The sequence below is a fragment of the Nicotiana tomentosiformis genome, chromosome 7 (genome assembly GCF_000390325.3).
Source record: "Nicotiana tomentosiformis chromosome 7, ASM39032v3, whole genome shotgun sequence".
In the NCBI taxonomy this organism is placed as follows: Eukaryota; Viridiplantae; Streptophyta; class Magnoliopsida; order Solanales; family Solanaceae; genus Nicotiana; species Nicotiana tomentosiformis.
The window spans coordinates 117826796-117841932 of NC_090818.1; the positions used below are offsets into that span (position 1 = coordinate 117826796).

At 35.1% G+C, this 15137-nt stretch overlaps 2 protein-coding genes across 2 annotated transcripts; one reads left to right on the plus strand and one right to left on the minus strand.

Moving 5' to 3' along the window:
* The first annotated feature begins 1430 nt into the window (after positions 1-1430).
* Positions 1431-8209, plus strand: LOC104121347 (uncharacterized). Its single transcript, XM_009633320.4, has 4 exons — positions 1431-1767; positions 4307-4418; positions 7439-7504; positions 7659-8209. Exons 1-4 carry the CDS (start codon positions 1640-1642, stop codon positions 7743-7745), a joined length of 393 nt encoding a protein of 130 aa, XP_009631615.1. The 5' UTR covers positions 1431-1639; the 3' UTR covers positions 7746-8209.
* Positions 8210-8698: 489 nt separating this feature from the next.
* Positions 8699-11973, minus strand: LOC104121348 (polyubiquitin-like). The gene is made up of 2 exons (XM_009633321.4): positions 11807-11973; positions 8699-10060 (listed from the first exon to the last, which is right to left on the minus strand). Exon 2 carries the CDS (start codon positions 10058-10060, stop codon positions 8915-8917), a length of 1146 nt encoding a protein of 381 aa, XP_009631616.1. The 5' UTR covers positions 11807-11973; the 3' UTR covers positions 8699-8914.
* Positions 11974-15137: the final 3164 nt, after the last annotated feature.

The window sequence follows — 15137 nt, forward strand, 5'->3', positions numbered from 1 at the left end:
GATCACATGACTTGTTTCTCCTTCTGGGAGTGCAAAGTAATCAGCTACATCCAAATGCATGAAGTCTAAATTATCTTCAGAAATAAAATTTGCTTCATCATTTTTCTCTGTCTTTTTCAGGGAGGCTTGATACAGCTCAACCAGGTACTTTGGCGTACGACATGTACGTGACCAGTGCCCTTTTCCTCTACATCTATAACATGCATTTTCTGGCTTTGCTACTTGCACCACTTCATACTTTTGTTCCTTCCTTTTCCACTGCTGGTGGTGAGGAGTGTTCTTTGGTGCATTATTATTACCGTGATTAGAGTTTTCTCCCCGACCACGGCCATGACCACGACTAGGGCCACGTCCTCTTCCACGCTTATCTTGGTGGAAGTTCGTCTCATTCACTTCAGGGAATGGACAAGAACCAGTAGGTCGACTTTCATGGTTTTTCATTAATAGCCCATTATGTTGCTCAGCTAGAAGAAGATGTGAGATAAGTTCAGAATATTTTTTGAATCCCATCTCTCGATATTACTGCTGCAGGAGCATATTCGAGGCATGAAAAGTGGTGAAAGTTTTCTCCAACATATCATGATCAGTAATATTATCACCACATAGTTTCAATTGGGAAATAATTCTGAACATAGCAGAATTATACTCACTTATAAATTTAAAATCTTGTAGCCTTAGATGAGTCCAATCATAATGTGCCTGTGGAAGAATGATCATCTTCAGGTGGTCATATTTATCTTTCAAATTATTCCACAGTATGATTGGATCTTTAATAGTGAGATATTTCATTTTCAAGCCTTCATCAAGGTGATGGCGTAGGAATATCATTGCTTTGGCACGGGCTTGGTTTGATGCCTGATTTTTATCTTTGATGATGTCTGCTAGACCCATCGCATCAAGATGAATTTCAGCATCAAGCACCCAAGACATGTAGCTTTTGCCCGATATATCTAGGGCTACAAACTCAAGTTTAGAAAGATTTGACATTATTTAAAAAAAGAAAGTTCGTACCTCTAATACTTTTAAAGTATTTGCTCGAGATGGCAGAATCTCGTGCCGATAACGTGTTATAAAATAAAGACTGTAAATTAAAGACAAGTATAGAGAAAAACTGATATATTATTCAAACTTCAAGCTCCTGTATATAATGAACTGAAATCTCTTCTATTTATAGAAGAAAGGAAGCTGCTGTGTAAGCTGCTACTGTACCAGATATAGATAATCTTCTACTATGGGTAATATTTATCCATAACGGAGTACCGAAAGGATAAGCTTCTTCATGAGGCTTATTTCCAATAGAGTACTAAATGGATAAACATATTTACGGCGGAATCTCATATGGATAAGCTTTTTCGGGAAGCTTATTTACAAAGGAGTACTAAATTAATATCCATAATATAATATATTTATAACACTTTTAATATTTACCTAGCGCATAAATACTAACTCCCCCTCCATTCTATATTTTTCATCACTTGTCATTTTTATATTTTGAAATTTAAGGGTTTTTTTCAAAATGCATTAAGGACATTTTAGTTATTTTGAAAAGTACTAATAAAAGTATTTATTTATAAGCATTTTATAAATTGCCATTAACTTTGTGATCGTGTAGTAGCCCAAAGAGAGAGAGAAGGGGAAGATGAGAGGAAGAGGGAGAAAGCAAATATTGGTGGGACTTGGTCTTGTTATGGTTATGGGTTTAGCTGTTTACTTAAGGCTTTGGACTATTGACTACCGTTTCTCTGCTAATGAGACTGAATTACTCAGGTACTCTTCTTCTTCTTCTTTCTTGCTTAATCTTTTATATTTACCTTCAAAAGAAGATCGTGTCTTTGCACCCAGAAATGGATCAAGAAAATAATTGGTTAAATGTTTTTTTCACTTTGTTTTGTTGCTGAGAAAAATTGGGTAATGTTCAAGAAACAGAAGGGATTAGTTGGGTAGGTTGGTTAGTCTTAACTCTTAATCAAGAATATTAAAAAGCACCAAACTTTACTTTTGTATCTAGCATAGGAATGTGGGTTTCTTGTTTGTATTCAATTTTGGTTTTGCTTAAATTACAAGCAAAAGGAAAACCAATTTGGACTGGATTACCAATTGAGGTAGGAAATGAAGATATCAGAAACTTAATAACTTTTCCTTTGCTTTTGCACTATCTTCTTGGTTCTGGTTACATTTCTGAATGTATATTTGTTTCTGAGCAGAACAGATGTCTTTTTGTGTACAGTGTACACTACTTAGTGTCATTTGAATTCAACGAAGGGAATTGAGGAAAATGCTTAATGTAAAATCTAGGAGTAAATGGCCTCATAGGTTATTAATTTCGGATAAGGGTCTGATTTGCCCCCTACTATCATAAATAGGCCTTATTTACCCTCCGTTTAATTTTTCTATCAAAAATATCCTTACCGTTATACATTAGGTTCATATTTACCCCTTAAACGTTTAAAAGAGTTACATTTGACCTCCGTTATACTTTAGGATCATATTTACCCCTCTACTCTTCGAAAAGGGTTACATTTGCCCTTCGTTATACTTTTTTGACATATTTATCCTTACAATTATCCGTGCCAGCTCGTCACCCCACTCACCCCACACCCACACCCCCACTCGTCCATCTCTCTTATCCGTGTCAGCTTCATGTTTTTCGGAGAGCGAGAAAATTTTGGACAGTGAGTGAACAAAACTATAGTGTTATCTCTAATTGATTTATTTAATTATTTCACCTTTGTCTATGTTAATTCGGATCCGATGTTAATTTGTTTCCCTTTAATACTTAGGAGTTAGGAGACATGAATCACTCAATGATATTTTGAAGTGTTTGTAGAGATACAACTCTGTAAAGTCTAAACTGGGTCAATTGACCATGATTGATTCACGAAAAGCAATTCCCTGATACGGCATTTATGAAGATTGTGCGAAATACAATAGTTATAGCAGCGACAACATATTGACAAACAATAACTTTGAACTCAAAATCACTAATCTAATACAACTCACAATTATTGCAGTAACCAAAGTAAATTACAAGAAGTTAGCACAATAATGGAGTTAATGAAGTATTATTTAAATTGGGTGGGCGGGTTAAATTATCTTAAATAGGTGACCATATTTAAATTGGAAGAAAAAGAAATCCACATAGGTCCCATGTAGGAAAAAAAAGGTGGGACATGGCGATCTACCGGATGAGGGTAAATGTAGGGTATAATTGTAAGGATAAATATGTCAAAAAGTATAACGAATGGCAAATGTAACCCTTTTTGAAGAGTAGAGAGGTAAATGTGATCTTAAAGTATAATGAAGGGCAAATGTAACCTATTTTAACGCGTAAGGGTAAATATGAACCTAATGTATAACTGTAGGGATATTTTTGATAAAAAACGTAAACGGAGGGTAAATAAGGCTTATTTATGATAGTAGAGGGGCAAATCAGACCCTTATCCGCATTAATTTTTAGCTTTTCTTTGTGTGTCACCCTTATAAGGTTGTGAATTGGAATACAATATGCTTAAAATATTTCTTGTAGCAACTAGTTCTAATTGTTCAGGTATATGCTAATCAAAACTACCCTATAATCAAAATCCAAGGCAAGTCACCTACTAAAGCATTTGTGATGGGATTCAGAACGGGAACTGACCGAAAACCCGAACCGCTTGACTGACCCCTTCATAGTCCACTCATTAAGGTTGAGGATGGCTGGAACCAATCAGAAGTGCAAATCGCAAAAGAGAAGCCGGGAAACAGACCGCAGCTCAACGAGTAGGACTCGTGTCGGAGGAGTTTTGAGCGTGAGCTAACACTCATGCAGCGGAAGGACCCGCAACTCTCGAAGGAGCCACCGACCACCCGAATCACTGTAGCAAACCTTCTCTTTATTCAATGGATAGCGCTTATTCTGTTAACTTTAAGTTGCAGAGGCAAAATCACTTTCCAAGTTAAGTAGCGATTGAACAACAATAACAACTAAGTCTCAATCTCAAACAAGTTGGGGTCAGCTATATGAATCCTCAGTCCTCATTGACCATGTACCTACCCCATTTAAATTCATCTCAAACTAACATTTTACAAAATAAGAATGAAAAGTATTAGAGGTTCTCTATATTTCCTACTGGCACAAGAGTAGTGATTGAAATGAATAAGAAATTGTTTTTAAGGATTAAGGTTTTTCACATTCTCAGCACAAGTTTAAAATTGCTGGCATCAAACATATGGTCATTTTTAGATAAAAAATCCAACTTTCTCATTAATATAGAATTCCGATGCCATGTAATGCTTAGCCAAGTATTCTGTTCCTGGTTTCTTGTAGGAGACAGTTTGATCTTGCCAGTAGAGAAGCAATGGACGAATCTGCAGTGTGGAGGAAAAGATATGATGACGAGCAAGTGAAATCTACCAGCTGCCAAAATGAACTGGTTAAGGTAGGCATCTTCTATTCAAAAGCAATAATACTTTGGTGAGAAATTCACCAATATTCATTTGATATAAGGATTTAATATATCTTGTGAAGCCCTTGAATTGCTGTTGTACTATTTTCTGCAACATAATATCCTCTCTAATGACAATCAATGATGGCATGCCTAATATAACACCTTATTTCCTTATTAACTATGTAACGTATTACCTACTCACCTTAATCAAGAACATCAACTAGGCAATCACATATTTAACAAAACAAACAAACAAATAAATAAAAAGAAATATTCACCTTTTCTAGTATGATACATCGGTCTAGAAAAATGATTGTACCTATAACACTATGTCTAAGAAGATTGTGTTTACTGTTTCCCGTGAGTACATACATTTCGACGGTAATGGCCTCTTCCTTTCTCTGCAGCATGAGTTCTGTCTTGTTAAATGAATTTCTTAAGTCCCAGGTGGTCAATAAATATAGTAGAAGCGATTTCTCTGTCTAGTTCAAGCCTGAGAATATTAACTGATTCATTGTCCCCTATGTATGATTTAAATTCAGCTATATATGGATCTCTATTGAAATTTCACCCTCTAGATGCAATATGCTCATTGTTGCTGAGCTGTTTATTATTCTCTATTGTTTTATTAGAACAGATTTGATACAAAAAATTACCGTCCATTTTCTCCTTTTTCCACTTAATGATAGTAAAAACCAGGTATACAGGCTTCTGCATTTCCTTCACTGCTTTGGCCATGTGCAGCTTTTCTTGTCATGCATTTCTTTATTAGGTCTTTAGTTGATGGCGCCCAGTTTGGGGACTGCGGATCCTTTTTCATTTTCAACCATTAGTTTTCATATTTTGCTAAATGAATTTGCACATCAAATTGCGCTTTTTGATAAATTTTCTATGATGGTCTAAAACAACCACCCATCAACGCCAGTCCAACAAATAAAAGGAAAAATGAAGAGAAAAGAAAAAGAGAGCAGTGGAGCTTTCATTTGTTTTTGTTCTTAGAAGAAAGGAAGAAGAACGGAAAAGGAGAATGCATATTCTTTGTCTCCTCTGCCCCCCCCCCCCCACCTATGTTGGGGTCTGGGAAGCCAAAAGAACAACAAACCAAAGGAAAAGATTTGAGTCAAAATTTGTCTCATTTTGATTTACCTTGATTGATTATCAAGGGGCATAAGAGTAAAGAGGTGTCAGCTCAAATTCGATCTAATGGAAAAGAGTACTATTTTATATTAGTTTGAATGGTGGAGGAGTAAAAACTTGCCATTTAGGGAAGAGGTTAATAGTTTGGGATGCACTAAAATGGAATTTAGACGAAGTTGAAATTTTTGGAGAAGAAACCTTGGCAGCATGGCTCTTGTAAATAGTGACTTTTGCATTTTTCTGTAGAGTGAAGATCATCTTTCCTTTAAAAAAATTTGGCTAAGTTATGCCCCGGAAATACCTTCTTTAGATTTCGACTTCCCCTCCTGGTATTTCACAATGGTAAAAATATATCCATGTCGCTTTTCTTCTTGAAGAGCTCTTTATCGAGCTTTTAGAAATAGTTTTTGCATACTATATACCCAACTAGTTCTTTTGATCTCTGAGTTATAGTGTGGGTAGAAATCAATATTGAAAACAATCAGAGGTGAGGTAAGGCTCTTAGCTAAGGAATTCTGATGGTGGTGAAGAAGTAGAATCAGTTTGCTGAGTTATTATAGTGATCTTATCTAAAACTGAAGATGAGAGAGGACACTAGTTAGCATTTCTTGTGAAGATTTTATTACTTATTGAAACTAGTTGGAGATGGATTAATCTTGCTACCAGGTCCTGTTGTAATGTTTAAGAAGGATTAACCTACTGCCTAACCAAGTGTATTAGAGTTACAAAATTTTAGATCTAGTATTAATTGCTCTGGAACAATCTACTTGATGATCCCGAAGATTTTAAGGAGGCAGAAAAGAAAGGAACTGGAGAATAACATTATCAAGAAGTTGTACGGAAATTTTGTAGAACAACCGTTAGCTTCACATAATCAAAAAGGAAAAAAATCAATCAAACCACAAAATCGAACAAAAACTCATGCAAACCGATTTCGAATCAAATTAGGGTAAATCACACACAAACCCCAGTTGAGAAGAAATCAACGTAGATACGCTGGATAGGGAAATATCCTTCCGTTCTAGATGTACAAAGCCAAAATCGTGTTCATTTCCATAAGGTTTAAATCATATCAACCCGACTCAAGAGAATCATTCTTGCCATAGATTGATTGGTAGAGAAATTTACCATAACTGAGTAGGGGAAGACTAATAAGGTATGTGAGCCCGCATATGAACGCGTAAAAGGAAAGAACATGAGAGAATTTTCTTGGTCGGCTAGGGTTTGGCATGAGACAAGGAGAGAGCTCGAGGGAGGCTTTTGGCGGGTGAAGAATGTTAGGGTTCTGAGGGAATTGGGTAGTGGGGGGGAGGGGTTATATATGGAACGGGAAGGTTATTATGAGTCGTTGATCATTTAAGATCAACGGCTGGGATTTAAAGGGTACTGGGTCGGGTATAATGGGGAAAAAAAAAAAAAAAAAAAGGCAAGAGAAACATTCAAATAAGTGCGGAGAAAAAAAAAATTGCTCAATTTAGAAGGAAAGTTTTGAGCCAAATGCTGAAGTTCTTGTTGCTCTGCATTAAATTGTTCCTAACCCCTCTTAGTTCTTTCCATTCTAATGAATCTGATCTGTGTAAAGAGCTTAAAGATTACAGGTGCACTGCTATATATCCCATCGCTGATGCATAGTTTCTGTTGTTTGCTATTGGCTTGTCCAGAACATGTCATCCGCATTAGATTCACAGCCAGTGAAATCTTTTGTATCACATCATTTGATTATTGAGGCATGTTTCTTGCATTGGTATATATCACAACATTTGGCTCCTGGTTAAAGTCGAAATATGGAGTTCTTCCCATGCCTGCTTTACTTAGAAAGGGGTTAATTGTTGCACCTCATTTGCTGGTTTGTTAACTTGTGACCTTTTGTGTAGATTAAGCAGTTGTTAAAGGAGGATGGTGCTACTGGCAGCAATAAGAAGTTGGACTTGCTGCAAAAGGTGAATGTTTGAGGCAGTTTTCTTGTTGCCTCTTTGTAATGTCTTCTTCTGCTGTCTCCTCCTTCTTCTGTTTTGTGGTTTGTGATAACCTTAATGCTTATTATCATTTTCACAGTTAACTTAATACTTTGTCGATGATGTTTGATTTCACCAGGAAAACATTGACTTACTTGAACGACTCGAATCTTTGAAACAAGAGCTTGAATCTGAGAAGTTGAAATGTAGTATGAGACAGATATGACTTCACCGGAAGCCTGGTGGTCTGGAGAACATTCAGAAGTTGATTACTTGCCAAATTAATCTAACTGGAGGATTATCGTTCATGGGCAAGGTTGCAGTCCTTAACCAAATTCACCCGATTGGTTCAGAATTTTGCTAGATTATGCTTTCCGAGAGGCATGTATTTGGATGTGAATTAGATACATTGGTTAAATGATGGTTTGCAGCTTCCATCCAAGTTTTGGCCTTCCTAGATTAAGTTATGGCCATTTGAGGGGACTAAATACTCTCTTTTGTTGATGATGATTGTTAGTTCTTGTGAAGTCCACACAGGCATTTTTGTTAAATCTTGAGTTGTATAGATTTGACCAAAAGAAATTCAGAGTCGGAGATAAAAAGAATTCAGTATGTTAACTGCTTCCAGGAAGTGAAATTACTTTGTTCAATAGAATTATTAGTCAGTGTTTGTGAGCTGATTATTAGTTCTTTTGCATTGTTATGTGTATGAATCAAATTTTCTACACTGCCAAAAAATTGAAAAATAGTACATTATATTAAGATAGTATTATAACGAGCATTTGACATGCTCTATTAGTTAACATTGAGAAGATCTAACCATTAAACAATATTACTACTATACATTTTCCGGCAATACATTCTGTTTCTTTTAATTTTTGTAATCTAAAGTACTTCTATATAATTACTAAATATTTACATTTTATTAATATAGCAAATACTTTGTAAATGTTTGATTCTTCCGAAAAATATGAACTCTAATGTCTGATTTTAGCAGAATATTATGGACTTTATCCTTATACTGACTCCTCAGCTGAAAAGTATATTCGTAAATGGGGCAAACGTATGTGAACCAATAAAATCTGTAAACAGCCATACGTAAACATATAGTAATATAGATTCATAATTGGTTAGACAACCAAGGAGTTGCAGAAATATGCTCACAGCAAAACCAAGAAATGAACCACAGAAACTAAATTTATTCAGATAAAACCAACAGCTAAAAACAACTGTCTTAAAACAAAGCACGTAACCAATGCCATCAAAGGCATATCAACAGCTTAAACACAGAGTACAACAAAAGCCACTAAAGGAAAGCACAGAAGTCTTCAAGATCCTTCAACAAACAGAATCCTAGCAAATGCAACAGATGAAAGATAGCATGGAATTAACTTCTCAAAAGCCACCACGGAGACGAAGCACGAGGTGAAGGGTGGATTCTTTCTGGATGTTATAATCTGCAAGGGTACGACCATCCTCCAGCTGCTTACCAGCAAAAATCAACCTCTGCTGATCTGGGGGAATACCCTCCTTGTCCTGAATCTTTGCTTTCACATTATCAATAGTATCAGAGCTCTCCACCTCCAAAGTGATAGTCTTCCCAGTTAGAGTCTTGACAAATATCTGCATCCCTCCCCTCAAACGGAGAACCAAATGCAACGTGGACTCTTTCTGGATATTGTAATCAGCAAGGGTCCTCCCATCCTCAAGCTGCTTACCAGCAAAGATCAATCGCTGCTGATCTGGTGGAATCCCTTCTTTATCTTGGATCTTCGCCTTTACGTTATCAATTGTATCAGAACTTTCGACCTCCAAGGTGATCGTCTTCCCTGTCAATGTCTTCACAAAGATCTGCATACCACCCCTCAGTCGAAGAACAAGGTGGAGGGTGGACTCCTTTTGAATATTGTAGTCGGCAAGAGTTCGCCCATCCTCAAGCTGCTTTCCAGCAAAGATCAACCTCTGCTGATCTGGAGGGATGCCTTCCTTGTCCTGTATCTTCGCCTTAATATTGTCAATGGTGTCAGAGCTCTCAACCTCAAGGGTGATGGTCTTCCCAGTCAAAGTTTTCACAAAAATCTGCATGCCACCACGCAGACGGAGGACAAGGTGAAGGGTGGACTCCTTCTGAATGTTGTAGTCGGCAAGAGTGCACCCATCCTCAAGCTGCTTTCCAGCAAAGATCAACCTCTGCTGGTCTGGAGGGATGCCTTCCTTGTCCTGGATCTTCGCCTTAACATTGTCAATGGTGTCGGAGTTCTCAACCTCAAGGGTGATGGTCTTCCCAGTCAATGTTTTTACAAAAATCTGCATCCCACCACGTAGACGGAGGACAAGGTGAAGGGTGGATTCCTTTTGGATGTTGTAGTCGGCAAGAGTGCGGCCATCCTCTAGCTGCTTTCCAGCAAAGATCAACCTCTGCTGATCGGGAGGGATTCCTTCCTTGTCCTGAATCTTAGCCTTGACATTATCAATAGTGTCGGAACTCTCAACCTCGAGAGTAATGGTTTTTCCGGTAAGCGTCTTTACAAAGATTTGCATCTGTAATTACACCAAATAAAGGGGGGCGTTAGACATAACAGAAAACTTATCATATTTCATATTTTATTAAACTAACAGAAGCAGAACCAAGATCAAGCATATACAAATATTGTGTATAATTCCCCGATAAGAATACTAAACGGGCTTAGAGATTTTTTTATTAAGTAACAGTATTCACATTAAAAAGGCAAATATGATATGCAAAACCAAGAGCTATCAGCAGAAGATATGAAAGAAATACTTCACTCAGTACATCTGACCTATTTCAACCTGTGCGAAAATATTCTGAAATTTAAGTACGATGCCAGATAAGGATAGTAACAGAATGGACTGCATTTCAAAGAATAAAACTTTTCACTCTACAGTAATATGTTTAGATGCACATATACAAGGCTAAGCTTCTGAATCACATGAAAATTTTGAACTAATTCAATCACATTATAAAGAACAATACTCCAATATTGTCGTTCAGCCAACATACTTATATGCTGAAAGAAAGCTTTGGTTCAATAATCCAGGGCTCAACATCAAATACACCACAAAAGTAGTGACAACCTTTAAAAAGACCCGCAACCTTGGATTTCCTAATCCATGTCATTATACTACATTTTAATCTCTTTCTTTTAATAGTAACCATTTCTTCTATTGCATTAGATAGCCATTTTCACTTCTTTTAATATGTACAGTCTAAATTACTTTTACTATCATATTATAAGTAATACTATTAACTTTTCTTGCGTGGGACAATTGAAGTCAGGATAAATGAACAAAAGTGAAATGAGAATATTAATATAAAACAAATGGGGAAGTGTCAGAATTTTAAAAAAGGAAACTAGAAATAAGTGTTTGTTGCCACCACCCCTGCACCCTAAATGTTTTTCCAACCCCTAAGGTCACCACCTAAGGTCATTGCACGTTTTGTCAGCTTTGGCCAGAAAACTGATTAAAGAATTCATTAATAACTCGATCAACTTTTATATCCCACCTGGTATAGATCTAATTGACGACACTAAAACTAAAACACACATCAATTCATGTTCTCACTAATAAAAAAATCAAACAAGTAACAAAACAGCACATACACACATGAATCAAGACCCAAACACCGTCGAAAATGACAATTAACAAAAGCAAAAATGGATTCAATCTACATCAGCACAACTCATGTAAACCTTGTGCTGTTCTTATAATTTAGGTGAATCTATTACTATTTGGGGAATCAAACAAGGTTTACTTTGACCACGTATTTTGCAAAAATTATTTAAATATTTTAAATTGATAACTATTGTGACTTCTATACTTTTTATATAGTTCCTAAATATGTAGATTTTATTTCATAATTTTTAAAAATTCTATGTCTAAATTCACACCGAAAATTAGTTAGTTTGACCCTCCTACCAGACCGAAAAGGTTCACAGGGAAGGAGTATAAGATTTTGACCCCATTATAAACAAAATTAAACTAAACTTACCCTAAAGAGGATTAATTGAGATCTAGTTATCTAATAAACAACCCAAACAAATTACTTGAAGAATTAACAAAAACAAATACTTGAAAGTTCATTAGGGCCTCAATCAATATTAATTCATGTTCTCACACCATGGAAAAACACATAATATTAAAAAAAAAAATCAATTAAGCAACACATAAACACATGAATTAAGATCCGAACACGATCTAAATTAACGTATTAACACAACAAAAAAAAAGGATTAAAAGGGGAATAAAAGAGTGAAGAATTGGTACCTTGAAAGTTTTTTGGGAATCGGAAAAGGAGAGTATAGAGAGCTTTGTTGGAGAAGGAAGCTGTAATCAACAATGAGAAGAGAAGAATGAAAGGAAGAGGAAGGAATAAGCCCTTTATATAGCAGCTGATGGCCGACCCTAAACCTATAAAATATTGGAATATCACCACTTTCTTTTCGGTGAAAGTTTGGTAAACCACTAAATAATTTTATTATATTTTATTTTTCTACAACCACTATAATTATCCATTTGGAGTCAAGTTCCATTAAAAATTCTTTTTTCACAATTTCTTTTCTTGTTTTGAGGATGAATTTCCCAATACAGGTAATAAATAATAACTTACAAAATTTGAGGGGACACGAACATTATGCTTTATGTCTTACAAAAAATTAATATATTTAGATATAAATAAAAAGAAGTATGAATTCATACTAATTTATATTAGATATATTTCTTAAAGTCTTGAGAAATTCATAAACAATAGATTATTCGACTATTTAAATTAACGGTGTCGACAAAAGAAGTATCAAAGCGCCACTTGTAAAGTTGTACAATATTTTGTCAAGTTGGACTTGTTCATTAATTTTTTAAATAAAAACTAGGACAGACAATTTGAGGAACTTGTACAACTTTCTGTTCTATTCCTAGTTGCTAATTTATTGATATTGAGGATAATGATAAGTTTGGTGTGTGCGGGTGAAATCGAGTTCATGGGACGTTTCGATTTTCGATGAAGTAAACGGAGGATGAGATGTGACTGTAAGGGATCGGAATTGAGGCAAGGAGCCTCTCGAGCCGGGATCCGGGCAAAACGTTTGCCCTCGGGAGTATTGAGGCCACGATCCCAGGATCGGTTCGAATCCCAAAAATCTCGGAGGGCATTACCAGATAATCGAGCATGACCAACAAAATATCATGATATTCGTGACTAGTCGGATATCATGACATGAATCTCAGCACGTATCGACAGAAAATCGGTGATTAGTTAAACGGAAGATTTTTACCTTTTGTGGAATTGCACTTAGGGTAAGACTCCTCTGCTATATAAAGAGGGCTCTGATTATTCATTAGGATAATGTAACACGCATATCAATGCAATATATTCTTATTTTATGTGTTATTCAAAGTTTCTACTTTTGTTCTTCAATTGCCCGGGATCGAAGACAGGCATTTCATTAAGCTGTTACTAAGTTCGAGATCACTCCTCTTGATTGGTTTGATAATTTATTGTGTTCCTTATCTGTTTAATCTAACACAATTTATCATTTATATTGAATTAACCCACATATCCTTAAAAACACGTACATTATTATTCATTTTTTAGGGTACCGATTACTACTAAATTTCACCAAATAATTTAACAAAATTCATCTTTGTGTCCCTTTCGATTATTCTGTTACTTCTACTGTCTTGATGATAATTGATTCTTCTGGGAGCATAATTATTAGACCCGACTGGGGCGCTGTATCAATTATCCTTGTTTTTTGTATTTTACTTCTATAGTCTCAATTTAAGTTTTTAATTTTTTTAATTATGAATTGTTGGAGTAAAAAGAGTTTTTTCATTTGAAGTGATAAATTTGAGTAGGGATTATTTTATTTACAGAGTCGCCACTTAGAATTGATTTTTCGATGTTTTAAGTTACCTTTTACTTGAATCCCTAGTCAAAGGAAGATTTGACTCTATTTTTATCGGTCCGCAAAAATAAAGTTCGGGTAAGGAATTCTGATGACCGGGGAGAAGGTGTAAGGCATTTTCTGAATCTCGTGGTTCTAGCACGATCGCTTTGTTGACTTAACCTTGGCTTAACTAATTTTGGACAAACTATGATTTATATGATTTTCATGTTTTTCTATATCCGCTTTTATTGTGTGGTTATTAAAATTATTAAAGAATGACTTGGATAATATTACGTTGTCATAACCACGGTAGGCAAGCGAATGCGTGATCGAAAATAAAATTAATTAACTTATCATAATCGCGCATCGCAAGCGAATTCGAAATCATGACAATCAATTATTTGTAGTACTTTTAAGAAATTATTATATTTGTACTTGAGGAAATTAGTATTGAAAATTATTAAAAGTTACTACCTCACTACGCAAGCGAATCCACGATTATGGCAAAAGGATTAGAAATTAATTTAGAAATCAATTAAAACTATTGGATATGGTATGAGATTAATGAATTAATTTATTGAATATTAAATATCACGCTATGCAAACGAGTCCGTGAATGAAAAAGCTAAAGAGCGCCTACTAGTTGCCTAGTATTTAAATATTCCAAAGTGACTAAATATTGAGTTATTTTAATAAAAGAAAAAAAATATGATATTATATTAAGATAATTTGACTAAATAAAAATGTAAGAATTGGGCCAACATGTTGTTCTTTAAAGGGGGTTTTTCCTTGCTATACAATATTTAAAACTTATTTACCAAAATTATCCTAGTATTGTATATTACCCACCCTAAATAAGGATTAGTTACAAATTATATACAATCCATTATTAGTGTCTTAAATAAGGGGATTTAGTTATATCATTTTCCTTTTTTCTCTCCTCTCCTCTTTCCTCACTGCCACCTCTCTCATCAATTTTTCTTTCTTTCTTCATCACTCTCTCTCACCGTCTCTTTCTCAATAAGGTAAGCCTAAAAGTTATCTTCTGATAATCAACCTATTGAAGTAACCTCCAGTTTGTCACTGGTTTGCCCTTTTCTTTTTTACATTACTACCCACTAAGTATGGAACTTTAACATTGCAAGAATGTTATTGAATTCAAACAATGACACTTCGGTTTGTATTGTGCTCTCTTGAAAATCGGATTATCCTGCAGTTTGATAGTCTTTTTCAAGAAATGAATTCAGCGTCTAGTAAGAAGGTCGTAGGAATTAAAGATTCAAACATTAATCCATCGTAAAGGTTTGAATTCGAATTTAAGTTTTCAAAAATTATTATTTGTTTGGATTTGGGTGTTATTGCAAATAATTGAGAATATTGTTTGGAGTTTATATCTTAATTATGAGGGTGTCTGGTGAAGATTAGAATTGATTTTGGCTGAATTTCAGATTGAAACTCGAAGAAGAAGAAGAACACATGACATACCATATACTTACGAAATTATAGTAACATTGTATTATAATTGTATTCTTGTGTAGTTATATATATTGAATGTTGTATGAAAGTTAAAAATAGTTGTATAATGTATGAATCGTTGTATAAAATTTGTATTTAGGTTATCGATACTATCCCTTTACATAAAGTTGTTGATATGTATCAAAATTTGTCCAAAGATTTTACGAGGTTTATCGTGCGGGGTCAGTAAAGTATTC

Coding starts and splice junctions, on each gene's coding strand:
- LOC104121347 (XM_009633320.4), top strand. CDS start 1,640: ATGAGAGGAAGAGGGAGAAAGCAAATATTGGTGGGACTTGGTCTTGTT. Junction 1,768..4,306: donor AATGAGACTGAATTACTCAG/GTACTCTTCTTC, acceptor GGTTTCTTGTAG/GAGACAGTTTGATCTTGCCA. Junction 4,419..7,438: donor GCCAAAATGAACTGGTTAAG/GTAGGCATCTTC, acceptor CCTTTTGTGTAG/ATTAAGCAGTTGTTAAAGGA.
- LOC104121348 (XM_009633321.4), bottom strand. CDS start 10,060: ATGCAAATCTTTGTAAAGACGCTTACCGGAAAAACCATTACTCTCGAG.